The sequence below is a fragment of the Rhagoletis zephyria genome, unplaced genomic scaffold (assembly GCF_001687245.7).
Source record: "Rhagoletis zephyria isolate East Lansing unplaced genomic scaffold, Rhagoletis_zephyria_1.1 Rzeph_scaffold_00001, whole genome shotgun sequence".
NCBI classification, from domain to species: Eukaryota; Metazoa; Arthropoda; class Insecta; order Diptera; family Tephritidae; genus Rhagoletis; species Rhagoletis zephyria.
In genome coordinates, this window is record NW_016157085.1 from 1,456,563 (window position 1) to 1,480,784 (window position 24,222).

A 24,222-nucleotide genomic window follows, 5' to 3' on the forward strand; every position below is an offset into this window, starting at 1 on the left:
GTGGGGATTTTCATGTGCGTAATTAATTTGTACACTACTTATTTAGTTGGCTAGTGAAAATTTAAATTAGTAATTACTAAAGATCATAGAAGCCACGAGTGGGTGTAAAGTGCGTCTTATAAATGTGTACCTACATATATACATACATACACTACACTACAAATCTTCATACACACATACTTTATTTTGATACTCACCGTTTTTGTTTACTTGAATTTTTACGATACCATCGTATAATCATCAGACCTTAAAGAAGGTCGCCAGCACTTACAGGTCAAATATAATTTTTTGGTGACATCTGTAAAAATTAATTACATGTGTCTATGTAGGTATGTACATGTGTGCTGTATACAAGTAAAATATGTGATTCAAGTTCAATTTATTGGTGAATAAAGTCCTTCAACATACACCAAACGTGAAAACAAAAATTTTTGGTGATGGCCATGTTGTTGTTGTTGTTGTTGTAGCAGCATACGAATTCCCCAAAGAGTTTTTGGGGAGTGTAGCTGGATGGTGATGGCCATCTTCATCCTTGCCTCAATTGGCATTCGTAGTTGTGGTTCGATTTTGATGAGCCTTTTCTGAAAAAAAAAACATATTACATCTCATGATGTTGTTGTGCCTCGGCGGTATTTCTTGACAAATATATCCACTTAAAGAAAGGCCAGAACTATAAATCTGCCACCTGAAATTGGATTATTTCTCGCCAGTCAATAAATCTTATGTAGTGTCCGACCGAACTCGAATTTGTGGCCGAATCCGAACCCGAACCGAACACTCGGCTCTTTTGGGGAAGTTCGGTCGATACCGAACCGAACCCGAACTTCTTACAGTAACCCCCTTATTCTAGAACCCGAATTTTCGTAATCCGTAATTCGTAGCTACGAAAAATCCACATGCTGCAATCCTTCCGGAAACATGTGCAGCATTGCTGAATAAAGGAAAACAAAGTGGAATGGAATTAAAAAACACTCATCATTGGTTAATTTTACATATTTCGAGGAAAATTATGGATTCTGATGTATTTGCAATTATAGCAGCAAAGTAAGCGGGCGCTATGGCAATGGATTCACAAAGGTATGCGGAGCTGTCGGGCATAGTAACCATGGGCGCATCTATGTCAGCTTCTGGTTGAATTGTTGAACCACAAGCCAGAACTCCTCCTACGCCTGAAGCTCTGGTTCTCAATCCAGTTAATGCAGGAACAGCTTCTTCCAAGCCATTGAAAACATGCACTTTGTGGTCCACCACCTGTTGCGCTTGCTTCTGCCTTCGACCGCGCTTAGGGATTATAACCCTTACTAAGTAGAATTCTCCTTTCTGTGTTGCGTGAAAGAGGGGCTTCCGCATGTCAAAGGTATACAACATTTCTTGTGCATATAACTACGGCTACGCCGTCCACAGTATTTTTACGCAGAACCCACGTCGAAATTTGCAAAAAAAAGTGCATAGTGCAAACCGAGTTTATTAATAAGCTAGTGGTAGGAAATTTGAAACATTTATCTTAAATAAAATTTGAATCCTTTGATTACACGTGTATATTAAAGTTTTTGGATTCGGGTTATGCGTTTGGACACAGCAACCGAAAATCGTTGTACAAATAACTATACCCAAGTTTCACGATAAGGGGCAACAAAGATTCGGTTTTGCTTGTTTATATAAAGCAGTGCATAAAAATATACGTATATGCGAAAGGCAAATTTATCTGTTTAAATGAACAACGCTAATATTTCCTGCAAACACACATCGATATACATCTTTTATCTCGCCTCCGTCACAGAATTGTTTTCGTACAAAATTACGCAAAAAAGCTTACTCGTTCGTTTTTAAGCATGCCATTGTTACGAATTTCGAAAGTTCGAAAATACGATTCGGATTGCAGCATACTATTTCTACGATTTGTAGCAAAATCCGAATACGAAACAGTTGCAGAATAGGGGTGTAAAAGTTATGGACATGCATAGCTTGAATCAGCCCTTTGCGCGAAAATATCGTATCTACAACTTTTTCTTTCGAAATTTAAGTCCCTATAGTTACGCCAAGAATATACTAATGGAATTCGCTCTTCTGTGTATTTGTTGTATCTTGCTTAAGTGTAACTGGATGAGCGTGTGATTGTTGTTGCAAGTATATTTATTGTACCACTAGCAACAACAAATCACACGCTCATTCAGTTACCCAATTACCCAAGATGCAACAAATACACAGAAGAGCGAATTCCACTACTGTACATACATTTGATCATATGCTACAATGCAATTTTTTTTGTTGTTGGCGAAATTATCGTATGTGCCATACAAAAGTATTTTGTACGTGCTAAAAAATTAATATGTAAATAAAAAATAAATTCCAATAAAAAGCGTATCCTGTAAAATTTGGTTTCTGGCAGACCCACATACGATAATTTCGCGCAAAGTGGTCAATATATATATGCCCTTCTCAAAATTGGCCCTTTCTTTTCACCGGATTTCACCGGTTTTTCTTTGCGAAACTTTTCGACAAGCTGATAACACTGGATCACAAATTTGTGTTTGGTTTTTGTTCCACGAATGCCCCTTTCCATTTTCCATGTAAAATCGCCCGCCGAGACGTTTTCGAGATATTTTCAATTTTCCGTTATTCAGCTTAAAACAAAAGGTGGTTCCACTTAGTCACGTATATCTCACGAACCAATTTCCAAACCGAAATTCTCCATAAACCCTCTACACATCACTTTCCGATAGGACTGATAGTTACTGACAAATTAATTAATCATTCCAGTTGTTTTTTTTAATAAGAAAAATCAAACTTTAACATGAGAAAAAGTCATAAATTAACAGGTTCTGTGTAAAGTTTTTGCATTTGTGTTAAAGCCTGTTCTGTTACAAAAAAATCAAGTTACTAATGAAGAAAATCAATGGATAAGTAAAGAAGTAATGAGTGGTCAAATGAAAATGTGCATGTGTATGAAAAATGAGCAGGAAATGATGTTACTCATACGCCATGTACACCTACATAAGTAGCACGCTTTTATGCTCATATCTAATCCAAAATATCATTGCGCATTTTCATTTGTCCACTCTTTACAGACTTCTTTGTTTATCTCTAGATTTTCTTCATTTTAGACAGGCTTTTGCACAAATGCAAAATTTAACACAGAACCTGTTATTTTTAAAATTTTTCTACTATTAAAGTTTTTTTTTCATATTTTCATCAAAAAAATTTTTCAAAAACTATCACCCATAATTTTGTTAGCTTTCATTAGCCGTATTTCATATTAAGATTGTTAAATTGGTTCGAAAGATATACGTGATTAAGTGGAACCACTTTTTGTTTTAAGCTAATAAAAAATTAAGTAGGTTTTCGGAATCAGCGAGCGGTTCTATATAGGAATTAGATAGTGGCATCCATTTTTGTTGTAAACCAATGCAATTATTTATAATCGTTCGTTACTCTCCTGCAAGTTTCTGCTAGATATTTTTCACTGGTGATCTATTGACTTTATATTTGTTAACGAGTAGGTGTGTTCAGGATGTTGTGGAAATGATCTTGAATTTGCAGTTGGAAATGTATTTACAAATTTTATGGTTGCTGTCACCATGTGGTTGAGAATTTATAAATGCAACGAATATCAAAATGCAAGAGCATATGCGCAAGATCCTGAACAGCCCTAGTGTGTTAGAAAAAAGAATACAATATCTCGATTCATTTCCGGTATATGTAAGTATGCCCGCTTTGCTAAATTATAAAATATTAAAAAATGAGCTCAAAAAAGCAAACCTTTAAGAATTTCATCACTTAAAATAATCTACCAACAAAAAAACCGCCACAATGCAATTTAGAGTAATATTAACATATAAATAACTAAAGCCCTAAAACGGTGTTCACATGGGGCGATTTACCAAGCAACTTTAGAGGCGATTAGTTGAATCAAAAGTTCGCTGCCTCCAACTTCATTGGAAGCAAAAAGTTGAGAGGCCGTTCACAGCAGGCGATTGCTGCTTTCAACTAAAAGTTGCCTGCAAAATCGCCTCATGTAAACACCGTATAATGATAATTTGCGCATTGTACACCGTAGAATCAATACCAAATTCGAGCTATGTTTCTTTAACAACAGGGTGTTCTTCATCAGATATTTTTTTGCATATGTAATGCCCTGTTGAATTCAGAGCTGTACTTATTCAGCCCTTTTTTTTGAGATTACAATATAAAATCGAGTTAGTTCGCATTTACTATTTAAAACTCAACTAATTTATTGTTTAGAAAATTTCAACTATCACAATATATATTTTAATTGAATTCTCGAGCTATTAACTTTCATAATGAGGGAATGAAATATTGCCATATCTCCACAAGCACGCATTTGGTTGGTACGTCACAGCAACCCTCAAAAGAATTCATTTCGGTATTCATTCATGACAAGGCGGTGAAAAAAATACAACGACGACGGGCAGTAAGTTCATTTTTTCACTATCATTTTTAATTTTGCTTCAATACTCAGCTTAAACAAATTGGTAAAATCGTTTTTATTAAATCTACGCTACAAAAGTGACGCGCAAAAGAAATACAGTAATAGGTCTTGTGTTTTTCTAATATTTTTAATGCTAAAACCTGGTGCTCTAAAAGCAGCTAAGAACAGCGCAACAAGTCGCTGGAAAAAGAAAAAACAACATTTTATTGGGCTGATTCATCCGGCGCTTTGTGATAGCTACTAGTTTTTAGCACCAATTTTCTTTTGTGAGGCCTGGTGCCTATTTACAATGGCTTAGTAATGAATTAAGTGTATATTTTTTACTCTCTTTGTTCCAGCTACTGACGCACAAAGTTCACAAGAACAGCTAAATTATTCGTAAAATATGGAGAACCCAAATGATTTACCCGCACCATCTGGATCGACTGAGTAAGAATGAACAATTCTGGGGTTTTGTTTAATTTTATATTCATTTGCATAATTAACATTTAGTTTTTATTTTGTTTAATGTTTTTTTATTTTTGCTAAACCATTGCACTACTATATATGTGTGTAGAATGTATGTTATCAGTTGATAATAAGGTGCTTTCGGGTGCAATTAGCGCATATTCGCCATCTTAGCCAATAAGCAATGCGTATGTTCTTTTGTACGGAAAATGGTTAAAATGGTCTTTGGTTATCTGTTATTCATATATGTATGTATGTACTTACATATGTACAACTACTTATATGGTTTATAGCCGCAGACATGCATACATGCTCGTAACTTCGAACGTACTATGTATGTACATACAAAAACGTTTTATTAAAATTTCATTAGTAACATGAAAGTGCAAAGATAGTCTAGAAGCAATGACAGTTGTGGCCATTTGCGACTTCTTTTGTGCAGTAGACGTGACCTTAATCGCCTTAAAAAAGCAGACTGACAATAGTATTAACATTGATACGTTTACATGTTTTGTTTATTTTGGATAAGTGCAAGGGGTGCGGGGTAGTTGCCGATTGGTATGTAGTGTTCATAGATTTCATAGATTGAAAAATAGTACCATATCGCGTTCTTGTTAGGTCATTAATTGTATACGTTTGTTGAATGTTAAGCATTACCTAAAGTTCATTTACAAACCCTAGTGGCGAATCAATAACGAACATTAACGCATTTACATTTTCCACTGTCATCGTGCTCATTTTCTAGAAGAACGGCATAAACCATAAAATAATTTGAGTTGAGTGTGCAAAAACAGCTCCCACACTATTTAAGTATGTTCTTATGTCTGCCAGTTATGCCTAAAAAAAATTATATGTTCATGAAGTATTTCTTGCATGAAGCAATTCATGATAAAATGGTGTAGGTAAAAATTAAACAAAAAATATATTTCACTACCAACTAGTGTTCTTAATTATTTCGACACTGCTCTTCTTTATATAAATGGAAATGTATGTGCATACATAAATTTTAAAGCATTAATATACAGGGTGTTGTAGGTAGGTCATACGTTGCATAACATGCTGTTCACCACAATTTAATAAGACACCCTGTTCTTTTTTGTAATCTAACCATATATAATTGTATAGTTTTCCTGTTTTACCCCCGCCTCCAAACTCAACCACTCCCAGCAATAACAATCAATCACAGAAGCGCTTACAACAAACTCAAGCCAAGGTCGATGAAGTGGTCGGTATTATGCGAGTCAATGTAGAGAAAGTCTTGGAACGTGATCAGAAACTATCGGAATTGGGCGAGCGAGCTGATGCATTGGAAGCTGGTGCATCACAGTTTGAGCAACAAGCCGGTAAATTGAAACGCAAGCAGTGGTGGGCCAATATGAAAATGATGATCATTATGGGTGTGATCGGTGTGGTGCTCTTAATTATCATAATTGGTGAGTACATACAATTTTGTTTTACTAGTTCTATACATTGATTAACAATAATTTAGTTCGTATAGTATGGGATTTTAATTCATACATCTCAAGTATGGCTTATAACATCTGGACTGTGATGCAATTTGCTTAGGAGATTTTTGAAACAGCTTGATCATTTGAATAGTTGAAGATGTGTATTATTTGGTTTCTAATAACTGCTTTGCGTATTTTCACTATTTTATATTTACATACATATTTCGTTTTTAATTTTTAACTATAAATAGGCCTTTTTGCAAGTCAAATTTAAAATTTATCTGCCCTTAAACACACATTTGTTGACCTCAGAAATGTGTTTGAAGGCCAGATATATTTCTGTGTTCGTGTGGGATAGTAACTTATGTAGGGAAGCTGGCTTTTGTAAAATGCGGCATTCCCTTTATTCTTTAAATGACAAAGAATTTTCTGATGAGACTTAATAAAAACATTGACTTGTTAGTATCGGAACTATTTTTTGCACGGTTATTTGCAAAAAGTTCTTCGACGGCTCGGTGTCAGTGAGTCATTCGCAATGGCCGCATTATACTAAAGCAAGCCTTTCGACATAAGCTCATACTCATTCCCACGACAGCCGGTTCTACGTACCGGAATGACTCGGGTTTCACCCGACCAAGGGCTGTTGTTTCGGCGATCTAACCCCGTTTAGGTCGGCGAAATATCTCAGAAGTTGTCCGTCCATAGGGCAACATTCACTACGCATTCTCCTACTCAGGGCTGGCATCGAGTCAAACCCTGGGCCAGAAATATACACCTGCTGTGTATGCCGAAGACGTTTACACCACAACTCCACCTCAGTCAAGTGTAATGCCTGCGAGGGGTGGAGTCACCTCAGGGTCTGCTCGGGACTACGGACACACAGACAGTGGACCACGTCGTACGTGGCCCCCTGTTGCTCAAATAGAGCAGCCTCCACGGCAACCCATAGTCCGCCCGTGCAGCCCCACACACTCACACAGCAACCACACACAGTCGCCACAACACAACAACATACCACAGCCACCACAGACCACATAACACACACAACCGCACCACCACCCACACGCCGCCGCCAACAACTCTTGGTTCCCCCTACAATCTGCACGGTATGTCAGACCAGAATATTCCGTAATGTGACATCAGTCAAGTGCAACACCTGCCTTGGCTGGTGCCACTTTAGGGCATGTTCAGGTCTGCGCACCACGCGAGATTGGACGGGGAACTTCGAGGGCCCGTGTTGCGCTGCTCGGTCGCTGACATCAATTGCGACGCCCCCCACTACCACCACAGGGAGGCAATCACCTCAGCAGCACACACAGCCAACGGCGGCAAGAACATACACCTCACTCACACCCCACATCACAACACGTCTCCCGAACCACATGAAGCTCCTCCAATTCAACTGTAACGGGCTACAGAGCAAGATTGAGGAGATAACCGCCTTTATGTGTCGGCATGGTATATTAATAGCTGCGGTCCAAGAGACGAAGTTGCACAGCAATTCAACTTTGTTGAATTGTGCCGGGTACAACGTGCACCGTCGAGATCGCGAGCGAGATAATGGTGGTGGCTTAGCGTTCATCACGCACCACACCGTGCAGTATCGTCTTATCGAAGCAGACATCGACCGCAGGGATACCACCCTAGAATGTCAGGGCATCGCTATCCGGTCAGGCGATGTCGAGCTCGAAATATTTAATATATACATACCCCCTGTCACCTGCTGCCCGGCAGGATATCACCCTGATATAGGTGCGCTCCTCAGAGGTGAAAACCGTATGGTAGTAGGTGACTTTAATGCGCACCACGATCTTTGGCACTCAAGCCTGTCAAACGATCGTAGGGGAACAGACTTGGCTGAGCAGATAGACGATTCGACATTCTGCACAATGAACGACGACGCACCCACCAGGATTATGGGTAACTGCAGTAGCTCGCCAGACATCACAATAGTCAGCGCTGGTCTGATAAACAGCATAACGTGGCGACCTATGCTGACTCTAGCATCAGACCATCTACCCATAGTCATCTCGATTGATAAACCAACCGACTTTGCCTCCGCCAAACACCGGACCTATGTCAACTTTTCTAAAGCTGACTGGAAAGGTTACGCGGAGTTTACTGAAAACACCTTCACATCGCTCCCCACACCAACCGACGTCCACCTCGGTGAACGTAAGTTCCGCAGGGCTATCACTGCTGCTGCAGCTCGCTTCATACCGGCAGGATGTATATCGGACCCACGTCCAAACTTCCCTGCCGAAGCGGCTGTTCTAGCCGATGAGCGTGATAGCCTTCGTCAGGCCGATCCCGGAGATCCCCGTATCAGGGATCTCAACGCGGAGATTCGGCAACTTGTAAACGTACATAAGCGGAAGAAGTGGGAGGAGCATCTGAAGACTTGCAACTTCACCTCTGGTGTGAGCAAGCTTTGGTCAACCGTGAGGTCGTTGTCTAATCCGACGAAGCACGACGACAGAGTCGAAATTTCCTTCGGCGACCATGCTTCGTCGGACCCGGAGCGATGCGCGAGCTATTTTAGCCGGCAGTTCATACTGCATCCTCCGGTGGACAAAGCCAAGCGTCGAGTGACCAGAAGGCTGCACAAACTGCCAACAACTTGTGCCCCCCTTGCTTTCACTTGCGGTGAAGTTCAGGTGGCCATCGGGAAGGCGAAAGCCTCCAAAGCCATGGGTCCCGACGGAATATGCATGCTGATGCTGAAAAATTTGGGTCCTGCGGGGGTAGCGTACCTAACGGAGGTCCTCAACTTGTCAATGGCCACTCTCATCATCCCAGACATCTGGAAGGTGGGGAGAGTGGTCCCACTGCTCAAACCGGGGAAACCTGCCAACAAAGGAGATTCGTATCGTCCGATAACACTCCTTTCCCCGGTAGCGAAGACACTCGAGGCCTTGCTACTCCCGTACTTCACAAACCACCTGACCCCAGCGAAGCATCAGCATGGTTTCCGTAAAGTGCACAGTACAACAACAGCACTTAACGCCATAAACACTCAGATAACTCGTGGCCTTAACCGTAACCGTCCCTGTGAGAGAACGATTCTAGTAGCGTTGGACTTGTCAAAGGCGTTTGACACCGTCTGCCATTCCACGCTACTAGAAGATATAGAGGCCTCCTCTCTCCCACAGAGGCTCAAACGGTGGTCGGCAAATTATCTGAGTGGTCGACATTCGTCGGTAATGTTTAGAGACAAAACGAGTAAGCAGCGAAAAATAAAACAGGGGGTTCCTCAGGGTGGTGTCCTTTCCCCGCTACTGTTTAACTTTTACATTTCAAAGCTCCCTCAACCACCAGAGGGAGTCTCGATTGTCTCTTACGCCGACGATTGCTCGATCATGGCGACTGGGAATGGAATTGATGACCTGTGTTCGAAAGTAAACGGCTATCTCTCCGAACTTTCTCGCTTCTTCACTGCAAAGTGTCTAGCCCTCTCCCCTACGAAATCCTCCGCGACCCTGTTCACAACCTGGACGAAGGAGGTCAGGCTACCGCTGGGGATTCACGTCGATGACACACCAATTCCGACGGTGAATAACCCCAAAATACTCGGAGTAACATTCGACAGCCTGCTCTCCTTCTCTGCGCACTCAACCGCTATTGTCAATAAAGTACAGAGCCGCAACAAGGTCCTCAAGTCGCTAGCCGGCAGTACTTGGGGCAAAGACAAAGAAACGTTGCTGGCAACATACAAGGCAATAGGCCGGCCGGTTTTAAACTACGCAGCGCCAGTGTGGTCGCCAGGGACTAGTAGGACGCAGTGGACGAAGCTACAGACTGTACAGAACACCGCACTCAGGACAGCGACAGGATGCCTCCTGATGTCGCCTGAACACCACCTGCACGGCGAGGCGCAAATGCTCCCTGTAAAGGAGCACAATATAATGCTCTGCAAGCAGTTCCTGATCGGGAGCCACAGAAGTGGCCACCCAAGCAGACAGCTGCTTGCAGAGGAGCCCTCGCCTAGGCACGTCAGGAGGCATCTATATGAACTGACGGACGAAGTCCAGAGGTTCATTAAGCAACCTCTGGACCCGACAGCTTACAGACAGGCCCTGAACGGCATTCACAGGGACTCAGTCTCGAGTTATGTAGACTCTAGACCTGTGAATGCCGTTCTAGGCACACCACCCCCGGACATAGACGAGACGGAGCTTCATCTGCCTCGGGAGACGCGCACCACACTTGCACAACTTCGCTCCGGCTACTGCAGCAGGTTAAACTCCTACCTGAGTAGGCTGAATGAGGATGTGCCTAATGAATGTCCGGCATGCGGAGAGACCCCACATGACTCGAAACATCTCTTCGCATGCCCGGCAAACCCGACATCCCTAACGACCTTGTCCTTATGGGCAAACCCCGCAGAAGCTGCACGCTTCCTAGGGTTGCCGTTAGTGGAACTTGACGACAACGACTGAGATACCAACCGATCTGGGCGGGGTTGTTGTAGCCGCTACAACAACAACAACATAAGCTACTATTCCATTGGAACACAGATTTTAAAAGCTAAATAGGTAATTTTCAAACATCACATACTCCTAACCACTTTCTATTCATTGGTCATTGTAACGCAAATTTTTAGTTTTTTAGTTTCAGGGCCGTTTTTACAGTGCAGATATAACCATCTGCATTCGCTAGTTAACTTTCGTTTTACGTTACGTAAGTTACAAGTTAACTGCTGAACAAGAGTTACCTCGCACTGTGATAATCGCTCTTAATATTTAATACTCTCATCACAACTACTTATGCTTTAGTATTTTGTTATTTATTTACGTATAACCCACAGTCTAAACTATTCTCATAACCACTTAGCAATTAATCTGTGCCGTATATCAAACTTTATTAGCCGTTTTTGCTTCAAATCGATCATTTTCTGTTGAGCTAATTTTCTCTTCCAAGCTTATTAATTACTCCATAGGGATTATAAAAGAAACAAAAAGCCATTGAGTATTTTTTTGAATGTAGGCGAATGATACTTGCGATGAAATATTTATTGTTATATTGCTACGATTTCCGCTGCTGGTAGCGCTGGTGAAAACGTAGTGATGTAAATTATTGATGCCTGGTGACAGAGTTGTTTCCTTACATGACGTGACAGTGTGGTTTTATTTTATCCGTCAAGTTGTACTTGGGTTGACTCGTCCTCTGACATCCCACGAGGAACTATTTAGACAGCAGTTTTTTATTTCCTTTACCGGCCATTCTCCAAGCACCTGCTTGCAAACGACTTGGGGACCTTTATTCAGCTTATTTATTGTGGTGTGCGCCAACAAGGATAAGGGGCTATTGAAAGTAACACCGAATATCTCTGATTTCGTGATTGCGTGATTTTTAAGGGATACAGTTTGAACAAAGTGTCAAATGTTACCTCGCCTTGTGCCACACCGTGCTTGATGCTTTGCTGCCGCCTTGTTGTTTTGTTTCGAGAGTTTAAAACTTTACCCTTCAGTGGTCCAAAAATGTATGTAAAAAAATAAGGTCGGATTTTTATATACCGAAAAAAATATACCCATATTTTTTTATCTTGAAATAAAAAATAATTTAGGTAGTGCTCAAAGTGCTCAAAGTTTTCCATGTATTTTATATGGAGAAAAAAACATCTTTTCGTAGAAATAATGTAGAATTCTTGAAAATCAATATTTTTCGATCGGAAAACTTTACTTATCTTCAGGAGATTCCTAGTAATAATACTCAATTGTTTCTTTAACAATTTTTTCATGGTAACTATATTTTATAGATCCTCCAAAGCCCTTAGAAAATGCAATGGGGGGACCAATAAAAAATCTTTAATCATATAAAATGGTTAAATAAACAATTGGATATTAGTCTCCTGAAGAGAACCATAGTTTTCCGGTCGAAAAATATTGATTTTCAAGAGTTTTATGCCATTTCTACGAAAAATTGTTTTTTCTCCATATAAAATACATGGAAAACTTTGAACGCTTTGAGCACTCCTTAAATATTTTTTTGATTTCAAAATAGGGGTATATTTTTCGATATGGATCAATCCTAGGGTGTGCCGGCATTAAAACTCCGACTTTATTTTTTTGGACCACTACTGAAGGGGTTAGAATCAAAAGAATCTAAGTAGATCTGACATTTTTTTGAGATAATTAAGGTTAAAGTTGATTACTTACTGTAAATTATGGATAAATGCATTTGAAATGATTCTTGCCTAAATGAATGCAGGTTAATTAACTAATTCAAAGAATGTTTACTCTTTTTCTCCTAATAAACACTATATTTAACTATACAAATATGGGTATAACCTATATTTTCAAAAAATTTCACTTAGACCCTTATGATTCTAACCCCTTCAACTATTGCTTTCCACAGAATTGGTGGTGGTGCTACGAATTTTTCGAAGCCCATTCGGATGATAGGCGAGGTGCAGGTGTTGCATCAACTGCAGTAGAAGTATTGTTTCAAGAGTCTCAGGAGCTGCGGCTGATTGGTCGTACAGGTCTTTTCCATACTTTTGAAAGATGAAGCTATTACGCTGTTCTATATCTCTAGAATGTTGTGCGTAGCTAACGAAAGGCTTTACACTTGCCCGGCTGACACATCTAGATCCTTTGGCCTGAATGTTAGTGCGCCGTTTGTTGCGAATGTTTTTGTCCCTGCCAAGGTTTGCAGAACTCCGCGCTTTTTTCCTGGGGTCTATGTTGGTTGCATATATCGCCGAAATTCGATGGCAATTGTCCACAATTTACTGGAACCGTCTCACAGGTTACAGGACTGATTGTGCTCTAGCCATTTAATGGACTTATTTGCTTGCTAACTGCGCCTTTTACCAAGAAGAGCAGGGATGTAGGATCTCTAAGTGACATTACCAACTTTTGTATAGAATACTTTCCATACAAATTGTGCACAGCTCTTTACAGATTTATAGAAGATGAAAAAAACTAATTTTTCCTTTTTGGTTGTTGTTGTTTCCGACAGGGTGGGTGTATGATGTATGAAAAAAACTAACTTATTATTTGAAAAATCGCAGTTTTAAAAAACGTTTCTTTTGCATTGGTTGGAACGGTATATTTATCTGTCATATCATTAACATTGCGGTGGCTTTTAGACTTTTGGTTTGAATTACTAACAGTTATAACTTCTTCATTCAAATTAAATTTTGTATTGCATTTAATTTCTTTCTTATTCGAATGGTGTCAGTTGAATTTATACTTTACGAGTAAAGCCAAAAATTATATTTTTTTAAGTATACACATGTCTTGACCAAATTTCGTTTTTTGTCACTTCTTTGCTTTTTTATTTACAGTTTTGCTCTTTAATTAATTGGTACCAATTTTCGAAGCCTTTTTGATCAGCATTTTAAGTGCTATGCATAAAACTATATTCGTTATAAGTGTGTGTGTGTGTGTAGTGCTTGTATTTTCCATAGATTTTAGTAAAAACAAATATGCGTCAATTTTGTTTAAGTAGGAAAACGTTGAGGTTTGCGTTGACACACCACGTCCGTTAGCCATTTTCTATAAAGTGTAAGTAAATCAACGCTAACTCCTTAGCCTAAAATTAATTTTTCTAAATCACTACATAGAACATTTGTTTATTTTATATTAAATTTTTTTCTTTACCATTTACAGTTTCCTTCCTGCCATCCAGCGGCAGCAGCCCAAACACGCACAATGAAGTCCAAAACGGTTCTTCTTCACCTTAAACAAGCTCAAATGATTGCAGTGGCCTTACGGTTCATGATTGTTTTGTTTGAACGCCGTCGAAATCGTGATTTACAAGCACAAAATGCCAGAACACAATCAATATGTATTGAACCGAATTTTTTAAACAGAGCACTAAAAAAATATCTTAAAACAGTATACAAAAATATATATACATGCATAAATACATATAACTACAATTAATACATATATACAATGTATGCCTTACATATAAAATTGAAATTTGAATGAAATTGTAATTTGATTTGTAAAAGAATTTGTTTGATTTATACGTTTTTTCGTTTTTTTTTTTTATAAAATGGTTAAAGGTCCTTGTAATGTACGAGCTATTGTGTTGGTGTTTTCGTGTTAAACTTTGTTAGATGAAAAACAGGAAACGCATTACTTTGACGTTTGTGCATGCGAACTTTAAAACAAAATTGTAAAATTAAATAACTATATATACATACATATGTACATTTACACAACTATTTTAGAATGAGGTTTTCTGCGATTTTGAAGTATTTACATTATACACACATACATTTACTAACTTTGTATGAGAAATTTAATGAAACTATTTACATGCATAAATACATATGTATACAAACTTAAAAAAATGTAAACTGTACACATCTGAAATAAATTAAGCAAACTTCTTAAAAACATTAAACGCCTTTTTATTACTATACCACATTGGAAAACTTATTTATTTGTGTAGATAATAGATTTTGCTTAACTTTGTACAAATTTAAAATTAATACTCTTATATTAATAATAAAAACACGAATAGTTAATATGCAATTTTAGTATACAGCTCTATACTTAGTATACGTTTCATGTAGTTGCAAAATTACTGATTCGTAACACGCTCTATTTGCTCAAATAGTAATACGCACATCGAATAAAGCGTCATGTAGTTCATGTAAAATAGCGTTCCATACATATGAGGACCATATTTGTCCAACCAGACGAATTCCGCACGACTTAGCACTCTCCCACATATTAATATGTACTGAAAATTATAGTTAATAGAAAAGAAAAAAAATATAGCACTTTTTTGTTGAAGATATTTTAATAAATTAGTTTCTTTGTTTTGGTTAACTTTTCGTTAACTTTGACAACACTATAATATCTGAGTAACCGTCTGTTCAGAAATGCATCGAGCTCAAGCATCAGGCTCTTATTTCTAAGCTATAATTAATGGAAGTGGCTTATTTGCGCAACCAAGCTTCAATTCGGCATTTAGCAGTGGTTGCGCGTATTGGACATTTCCATCAATTAGATTTTACAAATAAAAGGCACTGATGCTTTGGCGTGATGCATTTCTGAATAGAGAGATCGTCAGATCTTAACCACTACCATTTAATCTTGTCAAATTATTAGGTTGCTCAATGAAAATTCCTGCATGTACCCCTCATTCTGCCTTTCACCTGTAAACACTGCAACGCCCTACAAACACTGCACCAATGGTCTTTCTTTCTAGTACTCTAAAGTCCGCAATATGATTACGTTAGTATTTATATGATGAAAACCGAGAAGAAATAATTTGCAGGACAATTCTGGCAACTGCCTTTCAACTCACCACAAGACAATTGTCAATTCTGGCAACTATCTTGAAAGCTCTTTTCTGCCTCTCGCAAGACTAATTGAAATATGTGCAAACGAGGAAATTTTACTGTCTTTTGGCAATTAACTAATTTAAAAGAGATATAAAAAAAGAAAACAAAATAAAAAAGGGTCATAAAAATAAAAAGTTAAAAAAAAAATTCTTTTTAAAACAATATAACACCGTGCGAGAAAAACCAAAAGTTTCTAAAACACACGAAAAAATCAATATATTCACAAAACTAGGAGCCTATTATATAGTATAACTGGGTTTTTAATTTTTCCGTCTGGCGTCAGGGTTTTGCTCTTATTTAAATGGGATATAACTTTTTGTGTGCAAGCTTATATTACAGGTGCTATAAGGTCTCAAAGGTCGGCACTTAGAAAAATTAAAAACCTTAGATTTTAAATAATTTTGAACTGATTTTAAAAAAGATGGCATGGTTGTAAACGTGATTAAACCCCCCTTTCTTCTGATATGCATATTTGTATACTTCGTATTTAAAAATTTGAGAAAATCATTTAAAGGGGAAAAATACTTTTTTTATAAAAAAAAATATTTTAAACAAAAAAATTACAAACCGATAAAAAAAAGTTATATCGTTGTAAAAGCAATCAAACCTTTCTTCTAATATGCGTATTGGGGTGCTTCGTATATAAAGATTTGAGAAAAAACACTGCAAAGCAAAACGTATGTATCTTTTATAAAAAAAAAAAATTACAAACCGATTTTAAAAAACGTTTGTCGTTGTAAATGATACCAGAAAACTTATACTTTCTTAAACTCAAAAATTTCTTTTTACATTTAAAAAAAAAAAATTATTGAAAAAATTTTGTAGCTATCAATATCATATAAAGAGAAGTGTAAAATTAATAAAGTTAGAAGGACGAAATTCGAGGATGTAGTAGTTAACATATTAGTCCTTGACATATATATTTGTCAAAAATAAATATCGGAAATTCCCAAGGATATTTAAGGATAAAATTATAAAAGAACATTTTCAATACTTATTCGTCCAAGGGCACCGAAAAAATTAATTGTTTTCCTATTCTACAGATGTTTTCCTTTTAATTTATACCCATATTGTTATTGTACAATGCACCCAATCTTTTGAATAATTTTTTTATTCAGTCATATTCTAGAAATTTCAAAGTTTTTCAAAAAACATCCCGACGTCAGAGAGAAAAACTAAAAACGCAGTTTTACAATATTTGGCCCCAATTTTGTGAATATATTGATTTTTTCGTGTGTAAAATTGATTATCGCACGGTGTGATTTTCCAATTAAAAGAAAAATAAATTAAGAAAAAAATAATAATTAAGTTCCTAAAAATTAAATGAAATAAAAAGTATCTTTATTTTTAATTTAATTTTCTCAAAATTAAATTAAAATTACAGAAAAATTTCCCTTTTGAACCAATAAAATCTAAAAATTAAGTTAAACAAGAATAAAAAAACAAAAATGAAATCAGTACCTAATTTTTTTCACATATTTTTTTGAACAATAAAATTCAAAAATTAAAATATTATTAAATTAAAAACGGAGAAAAAAATTAAATGAGAAATATATAAAAAAAACCGCTGCCCGAGAATTCGATCTCGGGTCTATCGAATGGCACGCCAGTGCTTTGCTCACTCGGTCATGAAACGGGGCAAGGGAGCTTTTTTATGAGGCTTTCAAAACAAAAAATATCAGAAGAAAATAATTCTTTCGTTATCAAATGAAGAATACTTACAATTGACATAAAGAATATCATTATCAATGTCATAACCATATCGAAATACGGGCTTTTCAACGATATAGCGACTATAATGCCCATTGAGGTGATTACAAAACATCGACCAGTCCAAATGAATATAAATTCTGGCTTGTGTAAAATGTAATCCTGTGAATTGAAAAAAAGAGAAAAGCAAGTAGAACATAGGAAGTCATAGCATTAAAAATAATTTTGTTAGGCCAAACGACATATTCAAATACATAACAGATTAAATAGATTTAAACAAAAAAAAAAAAGGAACAGTCCAGCGCCTTCGTCTTGGTCTGCAGGCTGTATCGGAGATACACCCGCTAAATTTAAACGTAGAATACGTCGTATGGTTAAGAGCATATCCAAGTCAAAAACGAAAGCACAAACTAAGAAAAAAATATCGATAACAAAAGCGATAATAAAATCGATAACAAAATCGATAAAAATATCGATAACAAAATCGTTAACTAAATCGATTACAAAATCGATAAAAAATCGATTACAAAATCTATCGAAAAATCGATTACAAAATCGATAACAAAATCGATTCCAAAGTCAATAACAAAATTGATAACAAAATCTATCAAAAAATCCATTACAAAATCGGTAATAAATTCGATAAAAAAATCGATAAAACTATCGATAACAAAAGCGATGGCAATATCGATAGCAAAATCGGTAAAAAAACCGATAAAAATACCGACAACAAAAGCGATAACAATATCTATAGAAAAATCGATAAAAATATTGATGACAAAAGCGACAAAAATATCGATAACAAAAGCGATAACAATATCGATAGCAAAATTGTTAAAACAATCAAGAAAAATATCGATAACAAAACCGATAAATCATCAACAATAAAATCAATAACAGAATTGATTACAAAATCGATAACAAAATCGATAAAAATATCGATCATTATATCGATAAGTTCCGAAAATATCGATAGCAAAATCAATAACAACATCGATACAAATTTCGATAACAAAATCGGTGAAAATATCGGTAACAAAACCGATAAAAATATCGATGGCAAAATCGATTAAAATATCGGCAACAAAATCTATAAAAATATCGATAACAAAATCGATAGCAAAATCGATAACAAAATCGATAAAAATATCGATAACAAAACCAAACAGATCCACATTAACTGAAACTTTCATATGTACGTATATATGCATTTACATATGTACATACGCTGCGATCAAAAGCCGCATTACATACGCATACATACTTTTTGTCTCCTTCCCACACTTCCAACATATGCACGTGTTTGCAAAATGATGACGAGGTGATTTTGTATGGAAAATCATTTATGCCCATATATTTGAATAAAATAAACATATATAGAAGATATCAACCAATACTTCCCATATACCAAACGAAAGGAAAACTCTTGAATTTTTGATTAAAGAAAACAAAAACAAAATCATTCGAGCGGTTTTCGAGCATTTTGGTAATGAAAAAAATTTGCAAATTTTTTCAACAATTTTTTGCCTTAAAATGCTCAATATTTGTTAAATTTATATAAAATTTGTACCCGATAATATTTCCAAATCTCCAAAGAACCTATATCCCGAAAATGAAAGTTATATATGCCAACAATAAGTTGCTAGAGCACTTTAAAGGCTCAAAATTGACCCCAAAATAAGGCAATGTTTACCGTTGTTTTTACGACAGAAACCGAATTGGTTATTTACAAAAATGAATCTGTCGACAGGTTTGGAATTTTATCTTTGAAACGCCACACTTTTCTTTGAAATCGCTTTATTAGTTCTCGTGCAATAAGCGTTTTTGTGAAGCTCTAAAAATTACAAATACAACATTTGAACATAGCCCCCATACCTTAAGGTAAGACGTATTCTACGTAAAAAAAAAATAAAAATGATAACAGCGTCATTTTATAAAGCATATAAAAGCCGTTTAAATTTGTAAGAGTGGGACCACTTTGAAAATTTAAGCGTCCTAAACATTTGCAGTTAGAAGCGTAGTGGCACATAATCCAAATTTATTCGGTGTAACAAGTAATTCAATTTCGGGGGTTCACAAGTTGTTAGAACAGTATCATTTCCATAATGTCACAAATTTAATAGCAGTTAAAATGTTTGTGGTAGATGTGAATCAAACTAAAACTTTTTCCTGTCTTGTAAACCCCTTAAATGAACAATTTATATACTTACTTGCCTGCAACACGCCAACACGATGCTGCTTATTATCACAATTGATGAAACTATACTCGAATATACCAAATGCATATTAGTGGAAGTGGATATCGGCATTGCAATGGCGACAGTGGCAAGCTGAAGCTTTGAAAGAGGGATAAAAAAAAATAATTTTTATTTAGAGCAACCGTTATTACATCTACATATATCTGAATGAAATGTAAACCTGACTATCGAGTGAAACAGGTAAATTTATGGTGAACATTGAGATATCCTTACTAATCCTCACTAATATCAAAAAATCCGAAAGTGGGTTTATTTGTTTGCTACGCTTTCACGCTTTAACAACTCAACCGATAATCATAAAATTTTGTACACTGGTGTCATTTAGCCCAACTTAAAATATAGGAGCAATTTAATCTCGATTAGACAAGGAGGCGTGGCACCTCCCATACAAATGGAATTTTTCATACTGCATTTCTCAAGAAATATTTTTGATAGATTACTGGAACTTGGAATGGAGATATATATAATCATTATCTACTCATGGATGAGGGCTGCCACCTTTTAAAAAATCAAATCCAACTTCAATGAAGGGAGTTATTTATTTGCAAATTATATTGAAAAATTGATGTCAAGTGGCTTAAAAGAGCTGTAGTTCGAATATAAGCGGTATCTTTAATAATAATAATAATAATAATAGATTGGCGCTTACACATATGTTAGTGTTTGGCCGAGCTTCTCCTCCGATTTGTGGCGTGCGCCTTGATGTTGCCACACAGAGCGGAGGGACCTACAGATTTACGCCGACTCCGAACGGCGATTGTATTTTTTATGAGAAACTGTTTTTCATGGCAGAAATACACTCGGGGGGTTTGCCATTGCCTGCCGAGGGATGACCGCTGTTAAGAAAAAACCTTTTTCTATATTTTTTTTGCGATGTTGGTTTGACCAGGGTTTGAACCCAGGTCGTGCGGAGTGGAAGCGCGCACTGCTTACCACTACACCACAGCGGTATCTTTACGTATGTATATAAATATAATTCGTTATAGATTTTCGTATCCATACGCTTTTTAATACAAATTTTATTTTTTTATTACTTCGTAGGATCTGTGTTCGATCCCTGGTCCGGGCAACATCTGAATTAGAAAAAGTCTTCCAACTAACAGCAGGCGCCCCTCGGCAGGCAATGACAAACATCCGGTTGTACCTAAATATATCTGCCTTCAAAGAAGCTTCTCATAAAAACTATTTGCTGGGCATAAATTGCAGGCCTCTTCATTTCGTGTTACAATATTAGGTGATGAAACTCGGCCAAACACTTGGAAAAGTGTAAGCGCCAAAATATTACTATCAGGGAAAAATTAAGGATATGCCCACGAAGACATTACCGCGTAAATTTCAAAAGTTAAATATATTCAAAGAAATTATGGCTGATCCTCTGGGCTTTAACTCATTTCTTTATTATTATTCTCGAGCCTTGAGATGACATTTCTTTCGAATTATCTTTCCCTATTGAGATCTTCAGTTCAGTGGAGTCTTCTGCACTCTGCTTCCAAATCACTTATCATAATTGCCACGAAATGTCAACGCTTTCATACTTACCATTATTCCTGTATATACGTAAAATCTCACTTTACTCCTGCCTTGGGATAGTAGATTATAGAAAAATACCAAGCACATCAACATCACATAGCTTATCGTGAACGGAATCAACGAGATGTAGTAGTGCGAATTCACAAATTTAACAAGTCCTTCGCTGCAACAAAAAATACGTGAAAAGAAAAGAAAAAATCAACATTACCGCCGAATTGAAACAAACTTACATCTGATATAGTAGTTGCCATTGTAATATGGCAAAAAGTAGGTAACCTAACGCATGCGCATGCACCTCCCCTACGAAAGCGCTATGTCCCTTTCGCATAGCGCGTACTCCTTCTGGCGTATCATCCTCCACTTCTTTAATTTGTAGCCTAATTTGTGTGTCGGATTCATCTGTGATTCGTCGTTGCAAAACTTTTGCTGAGCCTTCTGGTTGTACATCTCGAGGACTTTCTCCGCTTTCTGCTAATCTTAATGCCACTTCAGCAGCTTCTGCTACGGTTGGCTTAGTTCCGATTATCTTAGCCAACGGCATTCCACTTTGAAACACATAAACCGATGTTAAGTATACAAAGGAAATTTCGACTGCAAATAGTTTTTTATTTTGCTGGCATTCGATGTCAATGCTGGTTTCATTGTAATAGGATTTTTTAATGTTTTTTATTCGATCTTTTTGGGTGGCCACATTTACAAATTTATCTATACATACGTAAGTGGCTAAGTATATTGGTTAGGAAATTTCAGAGTGCATATGCAACGTAAGCGTAATTACAAAGAACCAAATTCTGTAATTAAAAGTGCAGTCTAAATAGACACAACCATGGTTCTTAAATAGATTAAGGCCTTAAAGCGCGCAAATGATGACGGCGTTCAAGTTTTAGTCATTCAGACAATCCAATATCTCATATTTCATGGAAGTCAACGGCCAAACAAAATAACTAACAAAGATGGCGTAAGTCGACATTGTGGATTCTCTGCCTTTATTCCTGACCACACGGATAACTGCCTGGCTAGCTCTTTCTCCACTAACCTCTCGTCTAGGGATGAAATAATCGGAGGCAATGGGTGAAAAGTGGCGCCGATGAGTTTTTACACGGATGGATAGAAGCTTGACGGAGGTGGGGTATTTTGGGGCTCTCCTTCAAACTAAAATTTCGACTTCCAGATCACTGTACCGTTCACCAGGTATAGGTGGATGCTTTGATGGCGGGAGGTAAATATCCACTCTGATAGTCAAGCGGCAATCAGAATCTTGGGATATGCCTGATCCCTCTTTCGGTCGCTGCTGAGTATTTACTAGTTACTTATATTGGTGCCAGGAAAGCCACCCTCAAGACAGTCGCACCGAAAAAAAGGAGTGGGAGTACTCTTGTATGCTATATGTACACCAATCTTGGGCGGTTGGGTAGCGCGTCAACTAAGCGAATGCTGGGGGAAAACCAGCAAATTTGCTACTGAGGGTGGACAAGAGTCGGTCCATGGATCTCGCTGTGAGCCACAGCGCGCCAAATCTCAACTATATCGATTCGACTTCATGCGGTGAGACTGAAAATCTCTCGAGATTCTTTCTGGCAGCTTGTACGACGGAGAGATGGAATAATCTCCACATTTCCAAGATTGCGGTCTTAGCACCTAAGATCGCACGTCTTACCCAGTACTAATCAACTCTTGGGAATCGATATATGCCGTCTGAGTAATTTGGTTCGTCGAATCAATACTTTTGGGCAAAGTGTGCTCCTGTTTGAGGCAACAAGCTTAACCTACCTACCTACCCCAACCTATGTCATTAAACGGCATTACTTGCTTTTGTTTAGCTTCCGAATTTACATCTGAGTCAATATTTTCCATATACTTTAGGTTAGTTTGTGGTGGGTGCGCTCATTGAAGTCCCGTTTGACTTGACAACTTAGTCCGGTTTTGGTACGGTTAGGTTAGTTAATCTTAAGTTTTTAAGTCCAACAACATTGTATCTTTAAGTTCATCTGTTTTGCATTTTATTCAAATATGCCCTGGTGAGTGATGCAATAATATAAAGGTATATATAATAAATATAGATAAGATTGTCTTTAGAGTTTGAAAAGAAAATCCATTTTCGGTTATTTTGTTTTAAAAATAAAAGCAACAGATGGTCGTACATGCATTGTTGGATATTTGGCTGAGCTTGCCATACAAAAGAAGAAAGTTTGTAGTCACCTCCTTAGTTTGAAAGCTTACTTCGAGAGGAGGTTTTGGGCGTCATAATTTCCTCCATAGTCACCCTCCAAGAACGCCAAATAATCGGGGGTTTCTATAACTTTTAGACCTCCGAGAGTAATCACAAACTTTTTTTGCGATCCCTTCTTGTTACGTAAAGTCAGGGACCTACAGAGTTGTAAACAGTTTTTTATGGTTTGGTGAATAGTGTCTGCTAGTAAAGGAAAAAATTTGCTATTATCTTGAATGACATGTCCTTGTATCATATTTCAGCAATATCGTAGTATATTCACTAATTTTCGCCGTAACTTATGAGGGGATTTTCCACTGAGCGTAATCCACAGTATTTTTGCGTAGAACTTCTTTCTGAAGAGTAAGTCGCGCAAGGCAACTCGAGATCTTCGTTCGCCTTTAATGACGGCATCCAGGGGTGAGGAGATGACCAAGCTATTATTGATTGATGAGTCTCGATTAATGCCCGCCTGGCTCAGCGCATGGTGTGCGCATCGCTGAACCTGACCTTTGACATTCATGAGATGACTTTTGCAGGGTAGTCCCAACGGTAATATCCTGACAGGAGCTGTTGGCCCAGGCGACAACAGAAGACGTGTAGGGCCAGTCTTAAGAGCCATAGTTCTGAAACTATAACCGGACATCCAATCTCCTTTTATGTACCTGCGCCACCTATCGGCACACTTTATTTTGAAACTTTCTTCTTAATGTACACAGGTAATATATACTTATTCTAAATATGAACTAAATCGACCATAGACGTAGTTTTTCAACATATATCGAGCCCCGCGGCACCTACCGGATACCATTTTTGTGGATGTGTTTATTTTCATCAGACCATAAATACGGGGTTTTCAA

General features: G+C 37.4%; 2 protein-coding genes across 9 annotated transcripts; one reads left to right on the forward strand and one right to left on the reverse strand.

The window, feature by feature from the left end:
- The first annotated feature begins 4,375 nt into the window (after window positions 1–4,375).
- Syb (Vesicle-associated membrane protein synaptobrevin) lies at window positions 4,376–14,158 on the forward strand. 8 transcript variants are annotated; one of them, XR_001847199.1, is made up of 5 exons: window positions 4,376–4,555; window positions 4,789–4,879; window positions 6,023–6,330; window positions 13,637–13,856; window positions 13,962–14,158. XR_001847199.1 is itself a non-coding variant. In XM_017612854.1 (4 exons), exons 2-4 carry the CDS (start codon window positions 4,836–4,838, stop codon window positions 14,033–14,035), a joined length of 426 nt encoding a protein of 141 aa, XP_017468343.1. In that variant the 5' UTR covers window positions 4,377–4,555; window positions 4,789–4,835; the 3' UTR covers window positions 14,036–14,158. The 8 variants fall into 8 exon arrangements, 7 of the variants coding, with proteins under 7 accessions (XP_017468343.1, XP_017468625.1, XP_017468486.1 ...); XM_017612854.1 differs by lacking the exon at window positions 13,637–13,856 and having other exon boundaries at window positions 4,377–4,555; XM_017613136.1 differs by lacking the exon at window positions 13,637–13,856 and having other exon boundaries at window positions 4,377–4,555; window positions 6,065–6,330.
- Window positions 14,159–14,337: 179 nt separating this feature from the next.
- On the reverse strand, window positions 14,338–21,702 carry LOC108360922 (uncharacterized). The gene is made up of 5 exons (XM_017613427.1): window positions 21,384–21,702; window positions 21,163–21,316; window positions 19,576–19,701; window positions 17,378–17,527; window positions 14,338–15,048 (listed from the first exon to the last, which is right to left on the reverse strand). The coding sequence occupies exons 1-5, from the start codon at window positions 21,692–21,694 to the stop codon at window positions 14,887–14,889; spliced, it is 903 nt and encodes a 300-aa protein (XP_017468916.1). The 5' UTR covers window positions 21,695–21,702; the 3' UTR covers window positions 14,338–14,886.
- Between the last annotated feature and the right edge of the window lie 2,520 nt (window positions 21,703–24,222).